The sequence below is a fragment of the Sebastes umbrosus genome, chromosome 6 (assembly GCF_015220745.1).
Source record: "Sebastes umbrosus isolate fSebUmb1 chromosome 6, fSebUmb1.pri, whole genome shotgun sequence".
NCBI classification, from domain to species: Eukaryota; Metazoa; Chordata; class Actinopteri; order Perciformes; family Sebastidae; genus Sebastes; species Sebastes umbrosus.
Genome location: NC_051274.1, coordinates 23,297,195 through 23,321,556, shown reverse-complemented (window position 1 = coordinate 23,321,556; position 24,362 = coordinate 23,297,195). Strand labels below are relative to the sequence as shown.

Below are 24,362 nucleotides of genomic sequence, written 5' to 3'. Positions count from 1 at the left end.
TCAGGTTCTAATCCGGCGTGTGGAGCAGCCCTTTTCCAGCAAGCTATCTTGTTAGTCTGAGCTGTTGTAGCTTACAGTAAGCTAATCCTAGCCACCCGCCACCTAGGATTTTCAAACACTGACATGCTTATTCCCACACTGCAGGAAGGTACACACTACTGTACACATACGCCCTCATAAATGTACAAATATCCACCTACAGTAAAGCCCCTATTAAACAAACCCTTATTTATCCTACTGTAAGCTGAGGCACACTCCTCCTTCAGACATGAATGTAACCAGGGAAGTCGGTTCATCTTCAGTCTGTATGATATCTGATATTCAAGCAGTGTTTGCCAAAATAGATGTTTTAGGGCTCACATGCTTGACCCCAGCGTCTTAACATACAAATGTGCCTTGTAAGGCATATCCTGTCAATTTTACCCCGGTGTTTTATGAGGCTACTTAACCTGCAGCCTGACCTTCTGCTGTACCAGATGTCTGATCCAAAAAAATCTCAGGTCTTACCCTGTTTACCAAGTTATAATACTTAGTAAGGCCCCTCACACGGAGGCGCCATGTGATAACTAGGGATGGCCCCTCTTAGTCGATTAGTCGACTAATCTGTCGTTTTAGTCTCAGTCAACTACGATTTTTTTCAGTCGATTACTCGCTTTTAATGCATTTTCATGCTGAATGTCTTATTTCTAAGAAACCACTTTAAACTCTAAGAATTATAATGGTGCTTTTGTGCGATCATTTGTGGAGAAACTCAGTTTCACAGATCTGTCAAATAAAGGTATAGTGTGTAGGATTTAGTGTCATCTAGTGGTGAGGTTGTAGATTGCAAACAACTGAATATCCTTCCGCTCACTCCTTCCTTTCCAAACGTTTCCTTCGAACTACAGTGGCCTTTTGGTAACGTAAAAACGCGAAAGGCTCTCTAGAGCCAGTGTTTGGTTTGTCCGTTCTGGGTTACCGTAGAAACATGGCGGAACAACATGGCGGACTCTGTGAAGAAGACCCGCTCACTATGCAGATATGAAGGGCTCAATCTAAGCTAACGAAAACACAACACTTCTTAGTTTCGGGTGTCAACTATGACACGGTGTCACAATCATAATAGTAAATATTATATTCCATTTCTGCTAATGAAACCCTTTTCTTTTTTCTTCTACACATTGGACCTTTAAATCAACTAATCGATTAGTCGATAAAATCATATGAGTGTATTTCTTTGGTCGAGGACCACCCTAGTGACAACAATATTACATGACCAAACTGACAATGCAGGTGTGGACAAAATATAATGTAATTAATTAATCAATTGCAATTGACCTGCAGTAAATACTACATTTGTGAAACGCCTAATGTTCTGTATTTGTTGAGACTGTATCAAAGGGGTGTTCCTGTATGGTAAGGGTTTCCTGATTTTGTAAAGTGATCCTGGTATTTTGTCCTTTAACTGTGGCCCAAAAAGAAAACTACAGCAAAAAACAGCCATAGTGCTGAATCAACATATCTCTGACACAATCTCAACAAATATCATAAACTTTTTGGATTGCATCATATTATTTTCTATTGTTTAGAATCAGAAAAACTTCACATCACAAGGCAATGGAAATCATCATCATGGCTTACATGGTACACAGAGAGTGTCAATATATACATTAGTTAAAAAAAGCGTGGCTGAACATGAAGTGCAAATATGTGCATGTGTCCCTCACGGCTTGTTTATGATTTTAATGGCAGTTCTCCAACTGCTGCGCTATACACAGTAAGTGTATGTATGTATAGCTATCTTGTTTACAGTGTTCATTAGGAGAACTGCTCCCAGAAGGCCATGATACAGACAATTAAGAATAATTATTGATTTCTCCACAAACGGAGAACAATCAAGCTGATTTAGAGGAAGGAAGACTCAACCAGTCACCATAGGACTGCCCTTTCTCTCCCTCACTTTCTTCCTATTTGTTTCTCTGTTGCTTCCCCATTTCCATTTATCTGCCGGTTAGGTTTTTCCTCCTGTGGTAGCTATGTGCCATTTTGTTTGTCAGATCTGTTTTGTGAGATGCTTTTGCACCAAAGTTGGACTAATGTACTGTGGTATACAATTCAAGATTATTGCCATCATTTTCAAGAGTTTATTGAGTAGTATTCCCTTAAATTGATCACATAGGTCAGTGTGAGTGAAGCTTCCTAGCAGCTGTAATGGTATTTGGGTGTGTTCAGCAGTCTTAGCAATGGAAAGAGGACTGTGACTTATTTCTAGAGATTTTTTGTTGTTGTTGAGCCTCTCTTTGTGTGAATGTGGGCGTGTGTGGGTGGCTATGTGAATGGGAAGTAGGTTTGTGTGAGTCTGTCTAGACACAATCTCACCAACTGAACTCATTTTGACCTTTGCCGACCCAAAGTCTGTCTGATGCGACACTCAGTGGGAGACACGATAGATGCTGAGGAGGCAGCAGACGGGGACACACAGGCAAGCACTCTGTCTCTCAACGTGCCAGACAGCGAGGCAGCGTGATGCTCCGACTGAGGAGTGAGAGAGAGGCACCCAAAGGCAGCAGTACTTCCTGATAAAATACACCAGAAAGATGACACGTGTAGATATGGGTAGAGGTGCTGTAGGGACAGGCAGCATTGAGACATAGGTGTGGTTAGACACACCTGTACACAGGTATGTACACACACATAGTTGGATAAGCATTCATGCACATGAGGTAGTTGGTGTTAAAGGAATGAGGGCATGAAGGCAGAGCTAGCCTGGGTATTCTTAGCCATAATAGTGCAACGAGGAGCAGCCTTTTTGTTGATGCTTCTACCCTGTTGAGAGGGGAGGGGTGAAGCGATTGCCTCCACCAGTACTTCCAGAAAAGGACACTGAACCAGTAGGGGGAAAGATATCTGATAAGATGAAACACAGACACAGGAGGAGAAGAAAAGCAGAGACGCAAAATTAGTACATGCTAGAAAAAACATCAAATAAATAAAGATAGATGTAGGGGCAGAGAAACGGCATTACGTTACATGAAAATGTTTATTTGTATCCAATCATCTGCAGTACACCGCCTCCCTTTGGGGAGATTTGTGTAAAGCAAAATGCTCAGCATCGATGGAATCGATCAGTGGAAAGCCACTGTTATGATGACTTCTATTTATAGTTAGGTCTGTTTGTGACACGACAATGGCTATCATCTGACTCCCTGGCAGATATCAAGTCAGATGCAATGTTTTTTTGTTTTTTTTTCTTATATTTTTTTCTTTCACATAAATGGTTAAAGGTTGTTAAATGAAACACGTGGCATTGAACACTTATAGTGTGTTTTCTATTCAAAACTTTCAGTACTATTGGGAAAAAGATTCCCAGGTAGACTAGGTCACAAGGTCAACAGAGGTCAAAAAACCACAGACCTGAAGTGCTTTGTTATTTGTACACATGGAAATAGCAGATAACAGTTGCTTGTGACAAGTCTAAAAATACACTACTGACTTAGTGGGGTCTGCCAGGATCCACTCCACTGTGACATGCTCTGATTGTGAGCATCATGTTTGATTTTTCAATATTATATCACCAGCACATCACTTGCATATTCATAAATGCTATTGACTTGATATTATATTTTGAATGTAAACATATGTGTATTTTTGTCTGAATACAGCAGATGTTATTGATGAGGGCACCACGGGTTTAAGAAAACAAGAATACATAAGAATACAAGATATAATATAAAAATATATATTTTTTTAACTGTAGAAACAAACACCTTCACTGCATAACATGCACAAGTCTTAGATCTTATAAATAACCTCTGCACCAGTGTTTAACAGAGAGATAAGTCAATGGCTGTGTCTGTTCCTGTGGGATGCTGCCCCGTGTCAGTAAATTGGATTTCTGCCGCGTCCATTCTGGCCGCCATACTGGCCGCCATACTGGGGATGTGTTTCAGATGCAGTAGAAATGTGTTTTATAAAGAAGCCACGGCTTGGGTGTTGTCTCAGCACTGCTGCAACTCTGTATGGCTAGCACCATCTAGTGGCAGTAGATGTAATGTCATGGGTGTGTAGTGTCAGGTAGCCTCGTGATGTTTTGGGGCTGTGGCAGCATTCTTGTACGGCTCATAGAAATAAATGAAGCAGTGTTTGCAGTTATAGGAAACATCATCTCTAAAGCTCTGGGGAAGCAAATGTTCACATTCATGATGCCATATAACTTGGTGTGTACCTATTGCTTCAGGACCGCAAGCTGACCAAGGCGGAGCAACAACGCTTCAAGGAGGAGGCCGAGATGCTGAAGGGGCTCCAGCACCCCAACATCGTCCGCTTCTATGATTCCTGGGAGTCTGGGCTCCGCGGCAAGAAGTGCATCGTACTGGTCACTGAACTCATGACTTCAGGAACACTCAAAACGTTAGCACAGCCTCCTCATACCTATTATTCTTCACTCAATGACAGCTCACTATTATTGTGTCCTTTAGATTTGTCGTTTCTTCATTTATATGAAAAATAATCTTTTAGTCTCTGATTGATGTAAAACCCTCTAATCCCAGTGTACCTTTCTGTATTTTTTGGTCATGTCATGGCACCCACTAGAGCAGGGGTCCCCAACATTTTTTCCTCTGAGAGCTAATTTGACAAAATGAAAGTGGCGGAGAGCTACTCATAGTTGTGCATTGCCAATAGCAGACATCTGTCTTCCTTTTATGGTCCTTTAATAACGTTTCAGCCACCGCAGTCATCACCTCTATTACAATCCCGCCATAGGCGAAGGACTTTTTGAGTTTCTTTAGGATGTGCCACTCAGAAACAGGCTACTTGTTGGAGACCCCTGCACTAGAGTAAATGTCATCCACATGCGGCAGCTCTGTACTGCAAATAGTTATATAGTAATGACTTAAAATTACCAAAAAAACAGAGCTGACAGTATAAATCATCATTTATGTCTATGAAAGGTCTAGAAAATGTAAAGTAGGTGCTCTGACTGATGTCAGCTGTAGCAGTGTTAATTTTAGCTACAGTGCAATAGATGTAAACCTTCATAGTAAGTAAATATCAACACATGGCTCAATTGTTCAGTAAATACTTGGCATTGCTGCTCAATCTTCTCCCAAAAAAATAACAAAAAGATAATCAAGCTTGACGTTTCTGCTGGTGGGAGGTTTTCTTTTCATTTCAGCAAGTTATACTGTACATACTTTGAATAGCCAACTTTGATTAATAGAGATTATGATTACAGCAAAAGACTTTATAAGTTTCACTTATACAATATAATATTCAGTATTCAGTTCATTTAGGGATCCAAGTGAAATTGCATGTCTGATTATCATGTTGCATTGAAATTCAAAGGTATTTATGATATTGTTTTGTCTCTCATGGTGATCATCTAGCCGTCTATCAGTGGCTGATTACAGTATTTTTTTGAGTTTGACTACAAAATCCTGCTTTGTCTCTCTCTGCTCAGTTACCTGAAGCGCTTCAAGGTGATGAAACCTAAGGTCCTGAGGAGCTGGTGTCGGCAAATCCTGAAGGGCCTTCACTTCCTTCACACCAGGACTCCTCCTATTGTCCACCGGGACCTCAAGTGTGACAACATCTTCATAACAGGCCCCACAGGCTCGGTCAAGATAGGTGACCTGGGACTGGCTACTCTTATGAGGACCTCCTTTGCCAAGAGTGTCATTGGTAGGCTACGACTTTCTATCATTGAGTAAACTGATAACCCCTGACTAAGGGACCTATTTTATTGATATTTCATATTATATTCAATGCATAACAATAACAGTACAAAACAACTGATAAACTGTATAATTAACCCAAATACTGATTATTATATCCTGTGAATATTGCATCAGAGATGAGTTTTCCTGTAATTTTTAGGAACTTTTAATACAATTCTCTGTTTGTATTATGTATTGTTTTGAATGCTGACATATAGGCCAACTGTATTTTTTTTTTTTAAAAGTTGTCTTACATTCCTTAAAATAAAGAAGGCCTTGTGACCCACCGTGAAGCTTTGGGGACCCCTAGTGGGGGTCAGGATTCCAGGTTGAGAACCATTTGGCTACATAAGTAGACCAACTACTTCCGAGAACAATGCCAGGCATGTAGTAGCTACATCAGCAAACTGAGTCAGGGCCTTTAAATATACTTTTCCCTGCATTCAGCACTGTTCAGATTTTTATAGAGGGCATCAGCTGCCTGGAGGTATTGATTATTATTGACAAGAGTCACTTTAAAATCCACGTGGGCCGCACTTAATGCAAACAGAGACCACTGATGAGATGTTGGCTCTGTGAGTGCCATTTAGCTCAATAAAGTTTAACTCAGGAAGCAAGAGCAATCGCCAGGAAGATTGTTATCAGAGTTCCCATTCTTCCGCTGACTTTGGGGCATTAGTGCACCGTGGACATTGTTATGTGACAGTAAACACAGATTGTAAACAGTGATAGCGGTGAAATAGTATTAAGCTGTTCCGCTTGTAATTGACTGTGAATCTGGTCTCAACAGGAACACCAGAGTTCATGGCTCCAGAGATGTACGAGGAGCACTATGATGAGTCTGTGGACGTCTACGCCTTCGGGATGTGCATGCTGGAGATGGCCACTTCAGAATACCCCTACTCTGAGTGTCAAAATGCTGCTCAGATCTATCGCAAAGTCACAAGTGTGAGTCTCTCTGACTGCATTACTATCATACAAACTCAGCACATTTGTGTTGATGATAGACATGTGTAAACAGTTCCTTAGTAGTTTATTGAAATGCGATCCCAACTAAATGTGTACTATGATTATATATATTATCCCAGAACCTAATTTAATCATTTCCTGTTAATTAATTTACCATTTTTTTTGTGCAGGGTATAAAGCCAGCCAGTTTTGATAAAGTGAATGACCCAGAAATCAAAGAGATAATTGAATGCTGCATTCGTCAGAACCAGAGCCAGAGGTAAGCAGTTTTTTTTATTAAAACATGGCATACTGCGGTGAATTCCTGATCGGGATCATAAAACATGCTGGTACCTGTTTCACCTTCCCTGCTCCTGCTTGTTGTCTCTCCCTTGACAGACTCACCGTCCGGGACCTCCTGAACCACGCATTCTTTGGGGAGGACACAGGGGTTCGGGTGGAGCTGGCAGAGGAGGACATTGGCACCCAGGACTGTCTGGCTCTCCGGATTTGGGTTGAAGAGCCCAAGAAGCTAAAGGGGAAGCACAAAGACAACGAGGCCATCGAGTTCAGCTATGACCTGGAGAATGATAGTGCTGAGGAGACGGCTCTAGAGATGGTGAGACACCGGGACAATAAATGCCTATGACTAGTAGAAACAGGGTTCATGTGAGGGTCCAGCGTGGGATAGGGTAGACTGAGGAAAGGCTTTGATGCTTCAAAGCTTGCATAAAGGTCAGGTGAAGGAAACACTTCATTTATCAGCCATTTCAAGGTACCTCCTGCTGACCTAGTTTCCCTCAGCCTACCTCTTGCCATTAATAACTCTCTCTCTGTCTCTCAGGTGAAGTCAGGATTCTTCCATGAGAGTGATGCCAAGGTGGTGGGAAAATCCATCCGGGATCGTGTAAATCTGATCAAAAAGTCAAGGGAGCGTCGACAGCAGCAGCTCCTCCAGCAGCAGCAGGGCATCGAGGAGAAAAAAGACTCCAATCTCACCTCCCACACCTTTTCTCATCCATCCTTACTGGGGCCAGGGGCAGCTGGACAGACCGGAGGAGGAGGAGGGCAGGAGTCTGAGGAGCTGCCCGAAGTGGACCAGCCTGTCAGGCAGCAACATATTTTCAGCGGGACAAACCTTAGTCTGCCAGGTGGAGTATGCACCTTCATTATATATTTCATAGTTTATTAGAGAGATACGCTATTAGTTAATATGTTTTTACATTTCCTCTTCTTTTTTTTAAATTGTCTTTCACTCAGAAGGTGAGAGCATCGGGTCTGCCAGCTGTGAATCTTATGCAAGTGGACAGAGCCAGGCGTACTCTCAGCAAGGGGAATCATACACCCACTCCCAGACTGCTCTCCCCCCTACGGCATCTGTACGTCTATACGTTGTTTTCTTCTTGTTCATAAATCACACCAAACTGATTAATCATTGTTTGAAATCATTGTATTGATAAATCACATTGCTCATTGACTATTCCTCATTACAGAGCACTGGTGCATTGGTTCACCATCAAATGCCCCCCATTGGTGAGAATGGAAGCGTTCCCAATGTGCCTATTGGTCAGAGTGTTAGTATGTCCAGCATGTCCGTAGGCCAAAGTGGAGGGGGACCTGTTGGTCAGACATTTCTTCAGCCCAGCACCATGGTTCCACAGGTATCACCAAGTGTCCCTCAACAATATTATCAGGTGAAAATGGTGACGATACTAATTAGTATTATAATGAAAGTCATATTTACACTGCGGCTATAACATTTAACATCATTGTTAATGGAAGTAAAGCTATGGTTCCACTACTCTGTCACATTTTGGGTTCTTTTCCCTCATATAACTATTTACCCAACCACAAATCATCCTCATAATCCTCTGAGATTGACCATCTGACTGTATGCTGTACAGGGTTTCCCCCAGGAGGTTAGTTAGCGGAGTTGGTAAGATGTATTGGTCTAATAGAGTGCTGCAGGAATGAGTGCTAAAACACGGAAATGAGTTACAGTTCCTTCTTCTTTAAGCCAGTGGGTTTTTTTAATGGGTTTTTAGTTAGAAAATAATGTCTGTGGTTAACACAAGCTCAAGAGATTTCAAAATGTTTTGTTCTGCGATATGAATTACGTCAGTAAATATCCAACTTGTGAATTCTGAAGCTTTTTACGTGTCTTAAAAAAGGCGGTTGCTAACAAGTGGCTAAATGAGACTACTAAACAGCATGCTGCCGAACAACTAGTCAGCCTTTAGCTTAGTGGAGGTGACATGAAGTCATGCTACCGTGGTGTAGTTTGTTTATATCCTAACGTTAACTTTTTACTTCTGGCGATGGCATTCACGCTTCAAAAATCATAAAAGGGGTGTTCATTCGTGAAGATTACCTTGCTGAACAAAACGTGTAAGTATCATAAGCGTTTGTTTGCTCTGTAAGCTTATTTTCTGCAATAATCCCCCCCCAAAAAAACATTGGCTTTTTGTTGAGGGAACTAGTGTGATGCTAACTTTCTGGTTGGCCTACAAAAATACGTCATCCCTGCAGCACTCTATAACCTCTCTAATTAAATATGCTGTAATAGTGCCTCTGCTTTTTTACCTGAGGCTTAACATTTTATTCCATTAAAGTATATTTGCTTTTTCTAACTTTAGCTGTGCAGTCTGTATTTCAGGTGAGGCAGCCCCACCTGCACTATAAAACACTGTGGGAAACCCTGTTGTATCAAATTAATTGTGTTGATAATTGATCCTCCTTGCCAAAGCTTATTCTTACCAAATTTTTCTACCACTTTCTTTTCCCTCTTCTTTCAACACCAACCATCATTCTGTCATTATCACTGAGTAGTCACAAACATTCCCCTCAGATGCATTTCAAACTGCCATTCCCCACGGGTCACTGGCCCCCTCACAGTCATACATACCTCCCATTTCCCTACAAGCACCCATTAATGTTCTCACTACATCCATGTCAGTCGGTGATCCTGCTGGACTAGGGGGGACCATTGTGCCCCTCGCTCAGCAGACCCAACCCCCTGCCACTCCCATGCAGCTCACTGACATCATTCCCCCGGCAGCACCCCAGCAAACACAGCCTGTCATGATCCCTCAGCAGACTATTGTCCAACAACAACAGATAGGGATGGATCCCCAGACCTCCACCCTTCAGCAGCAGCCGCAGCAGCAAATGGAGGCCCAGGCCGCTCTGCTCGAACAACAACAAGTTAGCGCCACTCAGCCACCGACGGATCACCATCCACAGAGCCTTTCAGCTATCGCTGTCCAGAAACATCAACATGAGCCTCAGCAGCAGATCTATGTACTGCAGCCTGTTACAGCTGTCCACACAACTCCTCAGCAGCAAGTATTACCTTCACAACCAGGTATGGAGCAGCAAGCTATGTCATTACCACAGTCAGGGGAGCAACCTCACAGGCAACCATCAGGTGAACAGACCATGATACAACCACAATTGCAACAACAGCTTCAGCAAACTCTTTTACAACAGCAACAAGCTTTACTGCTTGAGCAACATCAGACGTACGTCCAGCAGCTTGATCAGCAGCAACAAAAAGCGCTGCTTCAACAACAGCAACAACAACAGGCCCAACTACAACAACATCAACTGGAGCAGCAGCAAGCACTTATACACAAGCAATTGTTGGATCAACAACAGCAGCAAGCTCTTATTCAACAGCATCAAGAGCAGCAGCAGCAACAGCAAGGCCTTGTACAACAACAGCAACCACAACAAGCGCTTTTACAAAATCAGTTAGAACAGCAACCTCCTTTACAGCAACAGCAGCCGAGTCAGTTATATCAACAAATTGGACAAAGCCAAACTGGAATACAAAAAGAACCAGAGAAGCAACAGATTGTATTGCAGCAGCAACCCCAGCAGACGGAACAGCAGACGGAACAATTGCAGCAGCAAGCCTTAATCCGACACATAGAACAACAACAGCAACAAGCGCTAATACAACAGCATCTGCAGCAGCAGGCAATTTTACAACAGCATCAGCTACAACAAAAAGCTCAGCTACAGCAACAGCAACATGAGCAGCAACAAGTGCAACTCAAACAGCAGATAGAGCAGCAGCAGCAAGCTCTGATGCAACAACAGTTTGAGCAACAGTGTCAGCAACAAGTCCTGTTACAGCAACAACAAGCAGAGAGGTTACATCAACAGGCTCTGATACAGCAACAGATTCAAGGGCAGCAGCAACAAGCGGCCATCATTCAACTTCAGCAAACTGAGAAGCAGGAGGCTGTCCCTATTCCTCAAAGCAACAGTGAGCGGCAGACAACTCTCACACAGCAGCAAGTGATGGAGCAACAACAGCAAGCAGCGTTAATCCAGCAGCAGCAAGCGTTTGTTGCCCAGCCGCAGCATCACGCCTCCGTAATGGAACCTCACATCCCAGTTGGAGCTCCAGTCGGCGCAGAGGTGATTCAACAACAAACTCAAAATGTCTCACAGGCCCAGGTCCCCATGGCCATACAGACTACGCACATCCCTGTCCAGACATTAGTTGTTGTCCCGGCACAAGGACAAAGCGAGGCTCATCCCCAGAACCAGGTCCCAGTCCAGTTTATAGCCCAGTCCACAGTCCAAGCCGCTCAGGCTATGATTGAGGCCCATGTAGCTCCTCCTGCTGCACTGATCCAGGGACAGACTCACTTCACCCAGACCCAGCAAATTCCTTTACAGACCAGTTACCCAGGACCTGCCACACTCCCACAGAGCCAGGTAACTGCTCAGCCACTAATCCAGACTCAGCCTCTGCACCTGACAGTTAGTCAGTCCCAGCCACCACAAAGCCAAGCTACTGTCCAGGCTCCAGCTGCGATTACCTCGATTCCCAGTCAGATCCAACACGAGACTCTTGTTCAGCAAAACGCTCAAATGCCAGGACTCATGCAGCCCCAGCTCCAGCAGCCAACTCAAGGCCAGATGCATGCTCAGGCTACCGCTGGCCTTTTGACCCCTCAGTATGTCCCTCAGCCTACCCACCAAGCCATGCCATCTGTACAACAGGAAATAACTCATATTACACAACAGCAGCAGCAGCAACAAGAGCCAGTACTGCAATATCATCAGATGATTCTGTCTCCTGGCTCAGCTGGAAGTGTTGGAACTACAACAGAAAATCTCAGCTCTGTAGTTGACCCTGCGAACTTTGTCGCCACGCCTCATCCTCTGCAGCAGACTGGACAAGCCTATGTTCAAGGCCAAACAACACCACATCCAGTTGTTCAGGCCCAGCAGCAGCCCCTAGGTGGCACTGCTGACCCTTCAGTCGTTCAGTCCATCCCCCAGCCTCCTATGCCTCAGTCTGCTGTGCAATACCAGCAACAGCTGCAGAAGCTTTCTCAAGTGCAGCAGCCGCTAGCGCCACCTCCTCCACAGGCCCAGATACTGGCAAAGCCCATCCCGACTCCCATCCTGCAACCACTTCTTTTAAAGCAGACTTTGATAGACGAGAGTCAGCTGCCCTCACAGTGTCCACCTGCTTCACATCTGGTGACCCATCCTTCTGCACAGATACCCCCCGGTAATGTTGCAGAGCCGCAGTCCCAGAACAGGGCCGTGCCCCGTTATAGCCATCTAGTGGCAGTCGCCCCTCCATCTCCGCAGCACCAAGCCATGCATGTGCTGCCCGCTCACACACACACGCAAACCGGCATTCAGGCCCAAGCACACACCCAAACACAGACACGCGTTCACCCACAGGCTCATTCTCACACTCAGACACACACTGAGACACCCGAACAGCCTGTTCTACCCCATGCTGTCTTTCCTGCACAACAAACGCCCCTTAGCCCCTCTCATACCTCATGTCCCCCAACATCACTACCATCACTCCCATTCCTACCATCCCACCATCCTGCTGCTGCCCCCGTGCCAGAGCTGCCTACATCTCCTCCAGCAGCCCAGGTAACCTTCCCAGGCCAGGCCGACTTTATACCCACCTCCCCTCCGCCTGTCACTACTCTACAACCGCTTGACTCTAATGCCCCCAAACTGCCCCAAGCCTCGCTGCAAGACTGTGACCCTTCCCTGCTGGGCATGGCTCAGGTACAGGAAGAATAAAACTTTGCTGTATTAATTGAGAAATAATTTTACTTTGCTGACATACTGGCAGAATGATTGAGAGTACTGCTATCTAATAATTTGAAAAAGCTTTGACTTTGCCTTTTTGATTCAAACTAACTAAGTGTTAAATCTTAAAGCTTGAGTAAATTCATATAACAGTACATTCGTTATTAAATGAAATATCCATTATAACATTATAGCTTTACTTGCATCTGATGTTTATTTTTGTCTATTTTCTTTGTACCTGCGTGCTCCTTTGTGTCTGTATTCATGTTACTCTGCAGGATGGTCCGTACCTGTCAAGTATAGAACATCATTCTTCATCAGGGTATGTCTGATATCATTACTGTCTGATGTTACCTCCGTTGATAGAAGTTGCTGCATGTCCAATCATTCAGTATATTTCATCCGTCAAGATTAAAACTATATGAGTACTGATACTGAGAGATCCTGAAAGTCTTAATTTGAAGGAAGCTTAACAAGGCAAAGAAATGTAGATGTTAGTAATTAGACTTCTAGAGGGGGAAAAAAATTGGGCCTCATGACAGACCATTTTTGTATTATTGTATTATTATCAAACCAATTAGAACATATTAATAGTAGCAGCTGTCAAAGACGTGTTATCAGAGCAGCGCTGCACTGTGACAGAAATAAAGAGGGTTAGTTGCTTTGCTGAAATCTCCCAGTACATTGGCATGCGATGATGATGATGATGTGATGTGAAGAGAATAGTAATTTTGCATTAAGTTTGCGTATGTTGCATATTTTATTTTAGTTAATGTCGACGTCATATTTAAACTCCAAATTCATTCAGAGTAAAGCATTATGATTCCAGGCAGACCGGTACCTGCACAGGACTCGTATGACAGGTCTGCATCACTTGTGAAATTCATTCATACATAAGAGAAAAATTGGTGAATGCCACAAATTCTCTTAAAGGACCAGTGTGTAATTATTAGGGGGATCTATTGGCAAAAATGGAATATAATATTAATAAGTATGTTTTCTTAAGGTTATAATAACCTGAAATTTAGAGTTGTTATATTTTCGTTACCTTAGAATGAGCCGTTTATATCAACATAGGGAGCGGGTCCTCGCTGTTAGCTGCAATAAGGTTGGCAAAATAAGTAGACCTAGTAGCCCTCATCGTTTCATTAAAATTGATTAAAAGACTTAAGATGCAGCCGATGGACCTCTAGTTTGGTGGCTTTCCAAAGGGAGCCATTATATCCAATACAGAGGAACACTGATCATTAAATAACTGGACCAAGGTCTCCACATCATAACAATCTGACAGCACATCAGGGTCAAACAGAGCTGTGAAATATTCAGCTGTGCTATGGTTGATGATGTGCCTGCGAGACAAATGATTATGGGGCAGCAGATCCAAATTACAAAAAGCATCAAAAAGAACACACTTGTGATCGCTGACAAGGAACTCCGCCAGGCGAAGATTACCAATAGTTAGACTATGTGAAAAAACTAAGTCCAGAGTATGACCCGCTGTATGTGTGGACCCAGAGACAGGTTGTATAAAGTTAAAAGACTTAGTAATATCATGAAATTCAGTTGCCGCCTCAGAGGTAACATCATCAACGTGAAGGTTAAAATCACCCATAATTAAAACTTTGTCCAATTTTATAGCCGAAGATAAAAACTCAGTAAAATCAGACAGGAAAGGGCCAGATGGACCAGGGGTCGGTAAATTAAAATACAATAGAAAGGCTTCACCTGACCAACTTTAGTCATAGTAAGTTCAAAAGAGGGGAAAGACTCAGTGCTAACCAACCGTCAGTCAAAGTGATTTCTAAAGACCACTGCAAAACCTCCACCACGGCCTGACAGATCGGCGTGCAGATGGAGTGACAGCCTGCAGTACAAAGTTCATTGATGAACAAATATTCCATATTCCGTTGCCAGGTTTCAGTGAGGAACAGAAAGTCCATACTCTCCTTAATAAATAAGTCTCTGAGGAGAAATGTCTTGTTGGCGATGGAGCGAGCGTTGAGCAGAGCCATCCTGACAGGAGACTCGTCAGGGACAGCTTCAGCAGAGGCACGAGACAGCGGGCGCAGGTGACAGGCACTCGCTCTCTGACGAAGCCTGACTTCAGTCACTTGCTGTCTACGTGTCCTGTGGTTAACAATGATAGGGATGGAGCTTACTGTACACGCAACTAGTTGGACAGGTGAGAGAGCTGGGGCGGCAGTTATTAGTGGGCTAGGGGGAATATGGGCAGCAGGGTCCATTTTGCGCTGTAAATCAAGAAGTGGGAGTCCTTTTTTATTTACCAGAGCTAAATTCAAATAGCCTCCATCTGCAAGACTGGATAGATGGCAGGAAAAGTTAGTAGCCAGGACTGTAGTTCCCTTAGTGGTGAACAATCTCTTCCAATATACCTGTATAATGCATTTAGATTTATGTTTTTTTTTGTGTGTTGTATAGTACTCAAATGCACAGCATGTTGTTAATAAATAAACGTATGTATCACATATACGCATTTTCAGAGACTTGCAGACAATCCATTTTAAGTATGTGGTCAGTGTCTTGCTCTGGGATCTTTTACATCATGATGTGTAACAACCCTATTACCTTACCACCCACAGATCTGTTCCAGCTAATGGAGAAGAGACTCTTCAGCTGTTGGCCAATGGGAAGTTAGAGAAATTAAAGACTCAAAGAAGAGCTTCCTGTCAGAGGCCTGAGAAGATTTCACATCAGTTTCAACTGAGCATGCTCCAGGTAACAAATAACCCCAGATATTGCTAAATCCATGTGTACCAATAGATTTTGAAGAGGACAACTATATAATGTTGATTCGTCTTGTCCTCCGTAGGTGTCAGGCAGTGGGGACAATATGGTGGAATGCCAGTTGGAAACCCACACCAACAAGATGGTGACATTTAAATTTGACTTTGAAGGGGATGCCCCAGAGGACATAGCAGATTACATGGTACAGTAAACTGCTCATGTATTAGCATCGTCTGCTTTGCTTGTGAAAAGTAATCATTCTGTGTCTTAATACTTGCTGTTTGGTTGCATCTTGTGTGTAGGTGGAGGAGGACTTCGTCCTTGATGTAGAGAAAGAGAAATTTGTCGAGGAGCTTAGAGCCACAGTTAAGAAAGCTCATGAAATTCTTCAAACACATTCACAGGTATGTTATTATCCATATTTCCATCCATCACATTCTCTCCTCTCTTTTTTTCTGCTTTTGGTTGATTAATGATGGATTTTAATCTTTATTCATCATTAGACTGGATCAACTGACCAGTTGCATGTGAGCACTCCCACTAGCTCTTCAAGTGAGTTATGAATATAATGTTTCTTAGTCAGAAAACAATGTGGCATTACAGTGTGAGAAAATGATGTACGTTCTGTAACTTAAGTTGCTATAAGTAATAAAATATCTTTATGATTTTCAGTGGAGTCAGTGCCCCATTCCTCCCCAGTAGGACGCTGGCGCTTCTTTATCAACCAGACCATCCGCCACAGAGACTCTTTGTCCAGTCAGGGAGCAGACATGCAACCACCCATTGCAGAGATGAGGATACCTCAGTCTCCTACAACAGAGAAAGGTGAGCTCTACCCTGGTCCCATTTTAATGCTGTGGCTTATTAACTAGGGCTGTCAATTGATTAAAATATCTAATCACGATTAATCGCATGATTGTCCATAGTTAATCATGACTAACCGCACCTTTTTAATCTGTTCAAAATGTACCGTGAAGGGAGATTTTTCAAGTATTTATACTCTTATCAACATGTGAGTGGGCAAATATGCTTGCCTTATGCAAATGTATGCATATATTTATTATTGGAAATCAATTAACGACACAAAACAATGACAAATATTGTCCAGAAACACACATGTACTGCATTTAGCATTAAAAAAATGGCAAACTGCAGCCCAACAAGCAACAACAGCTGTCAGTGTGTCAGTGTGCTGACTTGACTATGACTTGCCCCAAACTGCATGTGATTATCATAAAGTGGGCATGTCTGTAAAGGGGAGACTCGTGGGTACCCATAGAACCCATTTACATTCAGATAGGCTATCTTGAGGTCTATCTTAAGGTCTTGAGGCCAGTTTCTCCTTGCCAAAATTTAGCGTAAATTTGGAGCGTTATTTAGCCTCCTTTGCAACAAGCTGGTATGACATGGTTGGTACTAATGGATTTTTGGGGTTTTCTAGTTTCATAGCTTTAAAACTTAGCTCTCTACAACCGCTGCATTAAAGAAATTAGTGGCATTTAAACGAATTTGCGTTATTATCGCGTTAACTTTGACAGCCCTATTATTAACATGACTGACATGGCAGCATAACAAAAACTAACCGTGTGTTCCTCTCTGCGGCTGTAGAAAGTGAAGGATCCCAGAGTCTGGAGTCCTTGACTGGAATGGTCTCTCCCCCCTGCCCCACCCTTTCTGCCACCTCCCCTCCAGTCTCCACTGTCTCAGCCCCTGCCTCCATGGCCCCCTCAGCCACCGCTGCCCCGACTCCTCACACCACCGCCTCTGAAAGCATCTCTGCACCAGCCTCCACTCTTGAAGCCTCTGTCCCTGTCACTGCTTCAGTTGGTCTTGAAATGCCTGTGCTCACCTCAGCTTCTGCTGACCAAATACCCAGTGTTGCCCCATCCATGGTAATACCTGCTGCTGCTGCTAACCTCTCCACCTTGTCCACTGCTCCTATTGTTATGTCTCCCACACCCGTCACCATTCTCCCTGGTGTCCTCGCTTCTCCTGGAAGCAGTGGTTGCTCCGCTGTAGGTCAAAGTATGGGGGATACAGTGACTGCTGTTTCAAGGTCATGTGTGCCTGCAGCGGACTGCTCTTCAACCTCTTTTCATCCCCCTCCTCCTGCTGCTGCAGTGACCTCTTCTGCTGTAAGCCAACTTGGCATGGAGCAGCTGCAGAGGCTTGCTCAGGTGGCCAAGCCAGCCCCGCAACAACAACAACCACAGCCACAGCTACAGCCTGCATTACAGCAGCAGGTACCGGTAGTTCAACAGCAACTGCAAGCGATGCAGCTTGAACAACAGGCACAACAGATACAGCAGGCAACGCAACAAGTGTACCAAGAACAAATTCAGCTGCAGCAGGAACGAGCTCTGCAACAGTCTCTCCAGCAGTTGCAACATCAGCAACTAATGCAGCAACAACTTCAACAACAGCTGACTGAGGTGCAGGCGTTGCCTCGGCAGGGCCCTACAGAGTTGTTACAACAGCCTCTGCAGCAGTTTCTGCCACCAATGCCCCAACAACCCCTTCTTCAGCAGCAAGCACCACAGTATGCCCCACAGTTGCTGCAACAGCCTCAGTTGCAACAGTTACAGCAGCAGGTCATGGCACCCCAAGCTGCTGCAGTGCCTCAACAGCAGGCCCACGTTGATCACCAGCAGCAGCAGCAGCAGCAGCAGCAGCAGCAGCAGCAGCAGCAGCAGCAACAACAGTTAAATCTGCAACAGACAATGCACTTACAGCAACAGCAAATGGTGCAGCAGCAGCTCCAGCAGCAGCAGCAGCAGCAGCAGCAACATCAGCTGTTTATGGGTGCTGTGGCTTTAACGACAGATCCAAGCCAAATGCTGCCCCTGTCAATCAGTCAACAGTTCCTTCAACAACAAGCACAGCTAAGTGTACCGCAACAGCAGATTCCACAACAAATCCCTGCTGAGCTGGCACAGCAACATATACAGTCACAGAAACAGCTGCAACACACTGAGCAGCAACAAGAGGCGGTTAAAGCCGTGGACACACCCCAGAAACAGCAGCAGTTCCCGCTGCAGAAGCAGTCCTCTTTACAGATGTCCGAATCAGAGGTGTCCACAGGAGAGATAAGTTTCACAGAGGACACATGCAGCTACTCTACCCCATTTCACCCTTCCTCTGACTCCTCTCTACTGCCACTCCAGCTGGGCACCGCTGAAGCCCCCACTCTCTCCCTCACGCTGACACCATCCCCTGTTCAGCCTTCCTCCGTGGCCGAGTCAGACAGCGAAGGTCCCCCCAAAATTGAATTTGTAGACAACCGTATAAAGACTCTGGATGAAAAGCTGAGGAACTTGTTATATCAGGAGTACAGCAGCGGGGCGGCGCCAACAGGGGGAACCGCTTCCGGTCCTACATCAGCTGCCTCCACGTCAGCAGGAGGAGACGAGTCATCTGAGCCACAGTCGCTCCACCACTTGTCCTTCCCCCCACCTGCCTCCTCCTCAGATACTTCCCCTCACTCCTCATCCTCTTCTTCCTCCTCCACCACTTCCCGTTCCTCCTCTACCTCCCCTGACCCAGATGGCGCAGGAGAGAAAGCTTCCTCAGAAATGCCCAACTTTGCGGAGATGGAGCAACAGCCTGGCCCATCTCTCCCCTCTACCTCTGCCACGTCCACCCCGCGTTCCTCTTTCCTGCTTCCCAATCAGGATGAATCTGCTGGGCCCCAGCGTCCACCTATACCAGGAGAACCAACCATTCTTGTGAGTGAAAACCACAGATTAGATTTTGTCTTTTCCTGTACTGAATTTACATTATTTCACTGTTTATATTTCAGTGTATTGCTGTTTAACACTGTCATTTGTTATGTTTAAATGTCTCTCCTTTCAGAGTGTCTCAATTCCCTGCAGCCACTCTTAATTATCTTAACTGTTCTAGGCTGTACCCCCACACTCTGACACCAGTACCGCTGGAGATGCATCGTGGCCCCCCAGTCAGCACCCGATCCCCCTCCGGCATGGACAGCAGAAACACAATGCAGGAGGTGGATATTTTGGCCTAAACCTGACATGTCCTAGTATCAGAAATCCTGTTAGCAAGAAATCCTGGACTCGCAAATTCAAAAACTGGGCGTGCAAACTGCGCCACTCCGCCAGCTTGTTCAAGAAGCCCAGAGTCCAGCAAGGTAGCGTCCTCTTAGGGAGCGAGAGAGAGAACGAGAGAGAGAGAATGGGATGTTGGGGCATGGACTTAAATCTAATATCTAGTACTAGTTTTAACATAGTAGAATAACTTTCTTAACCATCAGGTATTAATAACTGTTAATGTTAAAGGATGTTAATGTTTACAGCTAAATAATCCTGTTTTTGTACATTGTAATGTGATAGTAATAGTCTCTGTGTAATGTTAGTGTTTACATCACTACATACATTATTGTTTTGTTTTCGCTGTTTCTTTTCTGAATTTCTTTTAATTTTCTTCGCAATCTTTCCTTTTGCATGGGTTGCTCACCCTGGGGCGAGAACAGAGAGTAGAGGAGGGTGGAAGATTGGCACAGTGTAGGAAGAGGCTGGCATCAGAAATCTGATGCCCGTCCCAGTGCAGATGAGCTCTGGAGTAAAGCCCAGCTGTGCCTGTGCCCATGACATATCCCTTCATATGACACCTCCCCTTTTTTGTCGAAAGCACAGCCAGCAGCAACCATCTCACCTCCACCTGCTGGCTCAGTGTAGACAGCACCATGCAACTCACGTCATGACACAGATAAGATAGCTGCTAAGTTGCTAAGATGATAATACATTATGTAATCAGTTCAGAATATGTGTGCACTTTCTGTGTCAGCTCCTACAGTACAGCGTTGCTCCATGAGACACTACTATATACTTTAGCTGAGGTAGATGCTAGGGCTGCACGATTACCGCCAAAATGATAGTCACGATTATTTTGATCAATATTGAGATCGTGATTATTGATCACGATTATTCATTGATTTTAGGGACAAACTATTTTTATTGCACTTTCACATTAGCACTGCTCTCACTTCCATGTTATGCTACATTCCTGTTAATGTAGCCTACAAATCGTTGCATCAAAATAAAACTGGTCCTTATTCACTATAAGCAAAAATTAACTAAAATTGTACCAAAACTTTTTACCCAAAATGAAATCAACAGAGCGCTGCTTTCACTTTCACGATGTGCTACATTCCTGCTAATCAACAATTCTTTTTGCATCAAAATAAGACTTCAAATAAGGTTCTACTTCACCTGAATTCAGTGCATTTTCGTTTTGCCCGTCTGCTCTCTGTTATATAACAGAAAAATGTACATTATATTACTCTTCTACTCTGGACTGCCACCACAACATTTAGGAATGTTTTCAAAGATTTACACTTTATATGGTACGCGCGCACGGGCATGACAGCTCCCCAAAAGTGAAGCCAAAACATCTCGAACGCCCCAGCTTGCTGTTATTAAACGTCAATATCACAGTCGATCATGTTAATTAGTGCTGTCAAAGTTAACGCAAATTTGTTTCGCCACTAATTTCTTTAACGCATTAATGCAACTTGTAATTTTTAGGTTGCAGGGCTCAGTTTTAAAGCTAGAGTGAAGATACGGATGGCATCATATGAAATTAGAAAACATAAGGAATCCATTGGTACCAGCCAGGTCATCCTAACTTGACGCGAAGGAGGTTAAATAACGCTCCAAACTTACGCTAAATTTTGGCGAGGAAAAACCGGCATGGCCACAAACCGGCATGGCCACTACGATTTGATAATATTTTTTATGCTAAAAACCTGTGAGGGTTTCTGGACAATATTTGTCATTGTTTTGTGTAGTTAATTGATTTCCAAAAATAAATATATACATATATTTGCATATTCTCCCACTCCCATGTTGATAAGAGTATTAAATACTTGACAAATCTCCCTTTAAGGTATATTTTGAACTGATAAAAAATGTGTGATTCATTTGCAATTAATCGTGATTAATTATGGACAATCATGCAATTAATCGCGAATAACTATTTTAATCAATTGACAGCCCCAGTTCATTTAATTGTGGGAAGCCAAAATCGCGATCACGATTAATATTCAATAAATTGTGCAGCCCTAGTAAATGCATTTATGGGGATTATTTTTTCATTTGCATTATCTGTATAAAATATTCAGATTAGGATGAAAGTCATAATTTCTAGTATATATTCTCCAGGCCTTACTGTCAGGTTCTGTTGTGCATGGGTAGGTTTTTCACACGGCTAAGATTTATCACACTGTTCATCTTGCATGTGTTTGTGTTGATAAGGTTTAATATGTGTAGCGGTAACTTAGATTCTTTTGCTACAAATGCACCTGCATGAGCTCGTATATTATGCTCTTCACAAGTGACTAATAATGGACCATTATCTGTAAGTAACACCTTTATCGAGCTGCATATTTATATGTTGGTCTCAAATTAATGCAGTGATTTTCCATGTACACACTTTGCTAATGTAGTAAATCCCAAATATCAAACACACTGAACAATATCACTGAATGTGATATTGGGCTTTGTTGTCTGGTATATGAGTGGGAATATGGTGAGAATGAGAGAGTGGATGTGTGGGTGGGTGGGGGTACACTGTTGTAAACTTTCAACTGACATTTCACAATGTGTTTTTTGTTATTTAATAAGCTACTATAATTTTGTTTTTTTAATGTAACAAGCATTTACCACCCCTTCCCACACGCCCATTACACATTTCTCTTAAGCATGAATTTTTACATCCACAAAAACTTACATTTACTCTCCAGTTTGTTGTGTATAATTTAGATGTTTCAGATTCACATGTTTACACATTTCATAGACCTGCATGCAAATCATGTGAGTTGACGATGTGTGACATTGATGGGTGATTTTTAACACTGTGCCTTTTATGTTCGTGCCCCACGTCTATCTGTGTGCGTCTGTATGCGTCTGTATGCGTCTCTATGCGTCTCTATGCGTCTCTTTCATGTACATTTTTCTGTGTCTGTTGCTTTTGTGTGTGTCTACATTGTCATTTATGTGCTCTTTATATCTCTGTCTCTGTCTCTGTCTCTGGGTCCTCCTCTCCCCTTTTTTGTTTTTCATCGCTGTCTCTTTATCAGATGAACATTCCAGCAGGCAGGCACTTAGAGAAGAGAAGGAGACACCACCTTTAAATCCACCTCATTCACGCAAAGGACGATTTCAGGTAGAAGTACTGATTTTTTTCTTTCCCGCTCGTTAGTCTGAACCTTCATTGCAATCTGGACAAGCAGCTAATGTCTCCCACATCCTCTGCCATCAGGTGACCCCGGTGCCCCAGTCCTCTCCCCCGAAGGCTGTGCCATCAGGCCACGGTAGCACTCACAGGAAAGTGGGACGCTTCTCTGTAACCCAGGCTGAGACGAAGAAAGAGGGCAGGCAGACTGACAGCTCCCCGGTGTCTCCTGATCTGGAGAGGGAGAGGAGGAGATCACGGGCAAAGGAAGGAGAGAGAGATGAAAGTAAGAGGACCCCAGCCATGGCTCACCTGCCTCGAGGTCACGGGCACAGCCACTCGCCCCTGGGCAGCAGCGATGATGATGATGAGTGTGAGATGGAGGATGAAGACCTGAGAAAAGAACTACACACGCTCAGAGAGAAGTAAGTCAGTTAGGGGAAAGATTTAACTCCATGATTTCAGAGTTTAAAGGGATCTATCAGCAGAAATGGAATATAATATTCATAACTATGTTTTCATTAGTGTATAATCACCTGAAACTAAGAATCGTTGTGTTTTCTTTAGCTTAGAATGAGCCCTTCATATCTGCATAAGGAGCGGATCATCATTTTAACTTTTTTCCTTCCTTCATTTTCAGTTCATGACTTTACTAAACAGCGTCTGCTCTCTGTTTTGCATCTCTTCCTCTACAGGCACATCAAAGAGGTGGTATCCCTTCAGTCCCAGCAGAACAAAGAGCTGCAGGAGCTGTACAGACAGCTTCGTTCCCTCAAAGACCAAAGGCAGAGTCTGCCTACCTCCCTGTCCCGAACCCCTCCTCTTCCTACGGGACCTCCTGTCCTGTCTCCTCGTAGGCCCAGGCCAGCCAAAATCAAGCTGCGGCCCCGGCCTCACTCTCACATGGACAACAACGGAGTTACGCACTCTGGTACACAGTTTTATAATTCTTTCTTTTTCCCTTTTTTCTGCTGCTTGCTCTCTGTGTGACTGTTACTTGTATCTCCCGTCTAGGGGTTCAGCAGTCAAGTAGTTTCTCAGGTGGTGAACAGAGTAGACTGCCTCTTAACTGCAACCCAGATCACTGCACGTCACTGCCTGCTAAAGGAGGTACAGTTTGTCATCAATATACCAAGACAGCATAGAATTTAGTGACAATCAATGGTATGATACGTGCCCTTATTTTTTCCACAGATCACAGCCCTCTAAGAAAAAGCACATTCACAGATGAACTGCACAAACTCGTTGATAATTGGACGAAGGAGACGGTGGGCCCCACCCCGCCCAAACCTTCGCTGAATCAAATCAAGCAGATTCAGCAGGTGCAGGAGTCGGGAGGCTGGAGCCAGACGACTGAGGTAGGACTGCACACTGTAATATACATACATTTTTTAATACCATACAAAATCATCCGATTCAACTGTTATCAGGCCATTAAATAGGAGTAACTAGTCGCTATAAGCACCACAGTTGTTGGTCAGTAGGGGCCTACTACATTGTAAAAGCGAAAGAGAAACTTCAGAGCATCACGTTCTAACACGTTGTAAAACTGAATGAAATGTTACATTTTCAACACAAACAAAACGGTTTCATTTAGTTTAGGCAACAAAACCACTTGGTTTCGTTTAGGGGAAAACATCATCGTTTTGGCTTGAAATACCCATGTTTCAAAAGCTACGCTTCTGAACACAAAGACAT

At 43.8% G+C, this 24,362-nt stretch overlaps 1 protein-coding gene and 1 long non-coding RNA gene across 12 annotated transcripts in view; both read left to right on the top strand.

Moving 5' to 3' along the window:
* Positions 1 to 24,362, top strand: part of LOC119490573 — an 839,978-nt gene that overhangs the window by 198,284 nt on the left and 617,332 nt on the right. The gene's annotated exons all lie outside the window — the stretch shown is intronic.
* si:dkey-151g10.3 (serine/threonine-protein kinase WNK3) overlaps positions 1 to 24,362 on the top strand; it is a 44,857-nt gene that overhangs the window by 17,127 nt on the left and 3,368 nt on the right. For 2 of the 11 annotated variants that reach the window (XM_037774008.1, XM_037774007.1), the window contains 22 exons: positions 4,217 to 4,389; positions 5,441 to 5,661; positions 6,487 to 6,644; positions 6,836 to 6,924; positions 7,044 to 7,263; positions 7,489 to 7,795; positions 7,905 to 8,023; positions 8,138 to 8,338; positions 9,474 to 12,704; positions 13,007 to 13,050; positions 15,329 to 15,464; positions 15,559 to 15,675; positions 15,776 to 15,877; positions 15,977 to 16,025; positions 16,146 to 16,298; positions 17,082 to 19,198; positions 19,374 to 19,620; positions 22,570 to 22,655; positions 22,752 to 23,089; positions 23,360 to 23,595; positions 23,679 to 23,774; positions 23,859 to 24,022. In XM_037774008.1, coding sequence (XP_037629936.1) covers positions 4,217 to 4,389; positions 5,441 to 5,661; positions 6,487 to 6,644; positions 6,836 to 6,924; positions 7,044 to 7,263; positions 7,489 to 7,795; positions 7,905 to 8,023; positions 8,138 to 8,338; positions 9,474 to 12,704; positions 13,007 to 13,050; positions 15,329 to 15,464; positions 15,559 to 15,675; positions 15,776 to 15,877; positions 15,977 to 16,025; positions 16,146 to 16,298; positions 17,082 to 19,198; positions 19,374 to 19,620; positions 22,570 to 22,655; positions 22,752 to 23,089; positions 23,360 to 23,595; positions 23,679 to 23,774; positions 23,859 to 24,022 — 8,604 coding nt within the window. Of the gene's footprint in view, positions 1 to 4,216; positions 4,390 to 5,440; positions 5,662 to 6,486; positions 6,645 to 6,835; positions 6,925 to 7,043; positions 7,264 to 7,488; positions 7,796 to 7,904; positions 8,024 to 8,137; positions 8,339 to 9,473; positions 12,705 to 13,006; positions 13,051 to 15,328; positions 15,465 to 15,558; positions 15,676 to 15,775; positions 15,878 to 15,976; positions 16,026 to 16,145; positions 16,299 to 17,081; positions 19,199 to 19,373; positions 19,621 to 22,569; positions 22,656 to 22,751; positions 23,090 to 23,359; positions 23,596 to 23,678; positions 23,775 to 23,858; positions 24,023 to 24,362 lie in introns of those variants that run through there. The other 9 variants (XR_005207429.1, XM_037774011.1, XM_037774010.1 and 6 more) reach the window with 9 other exon arrangements.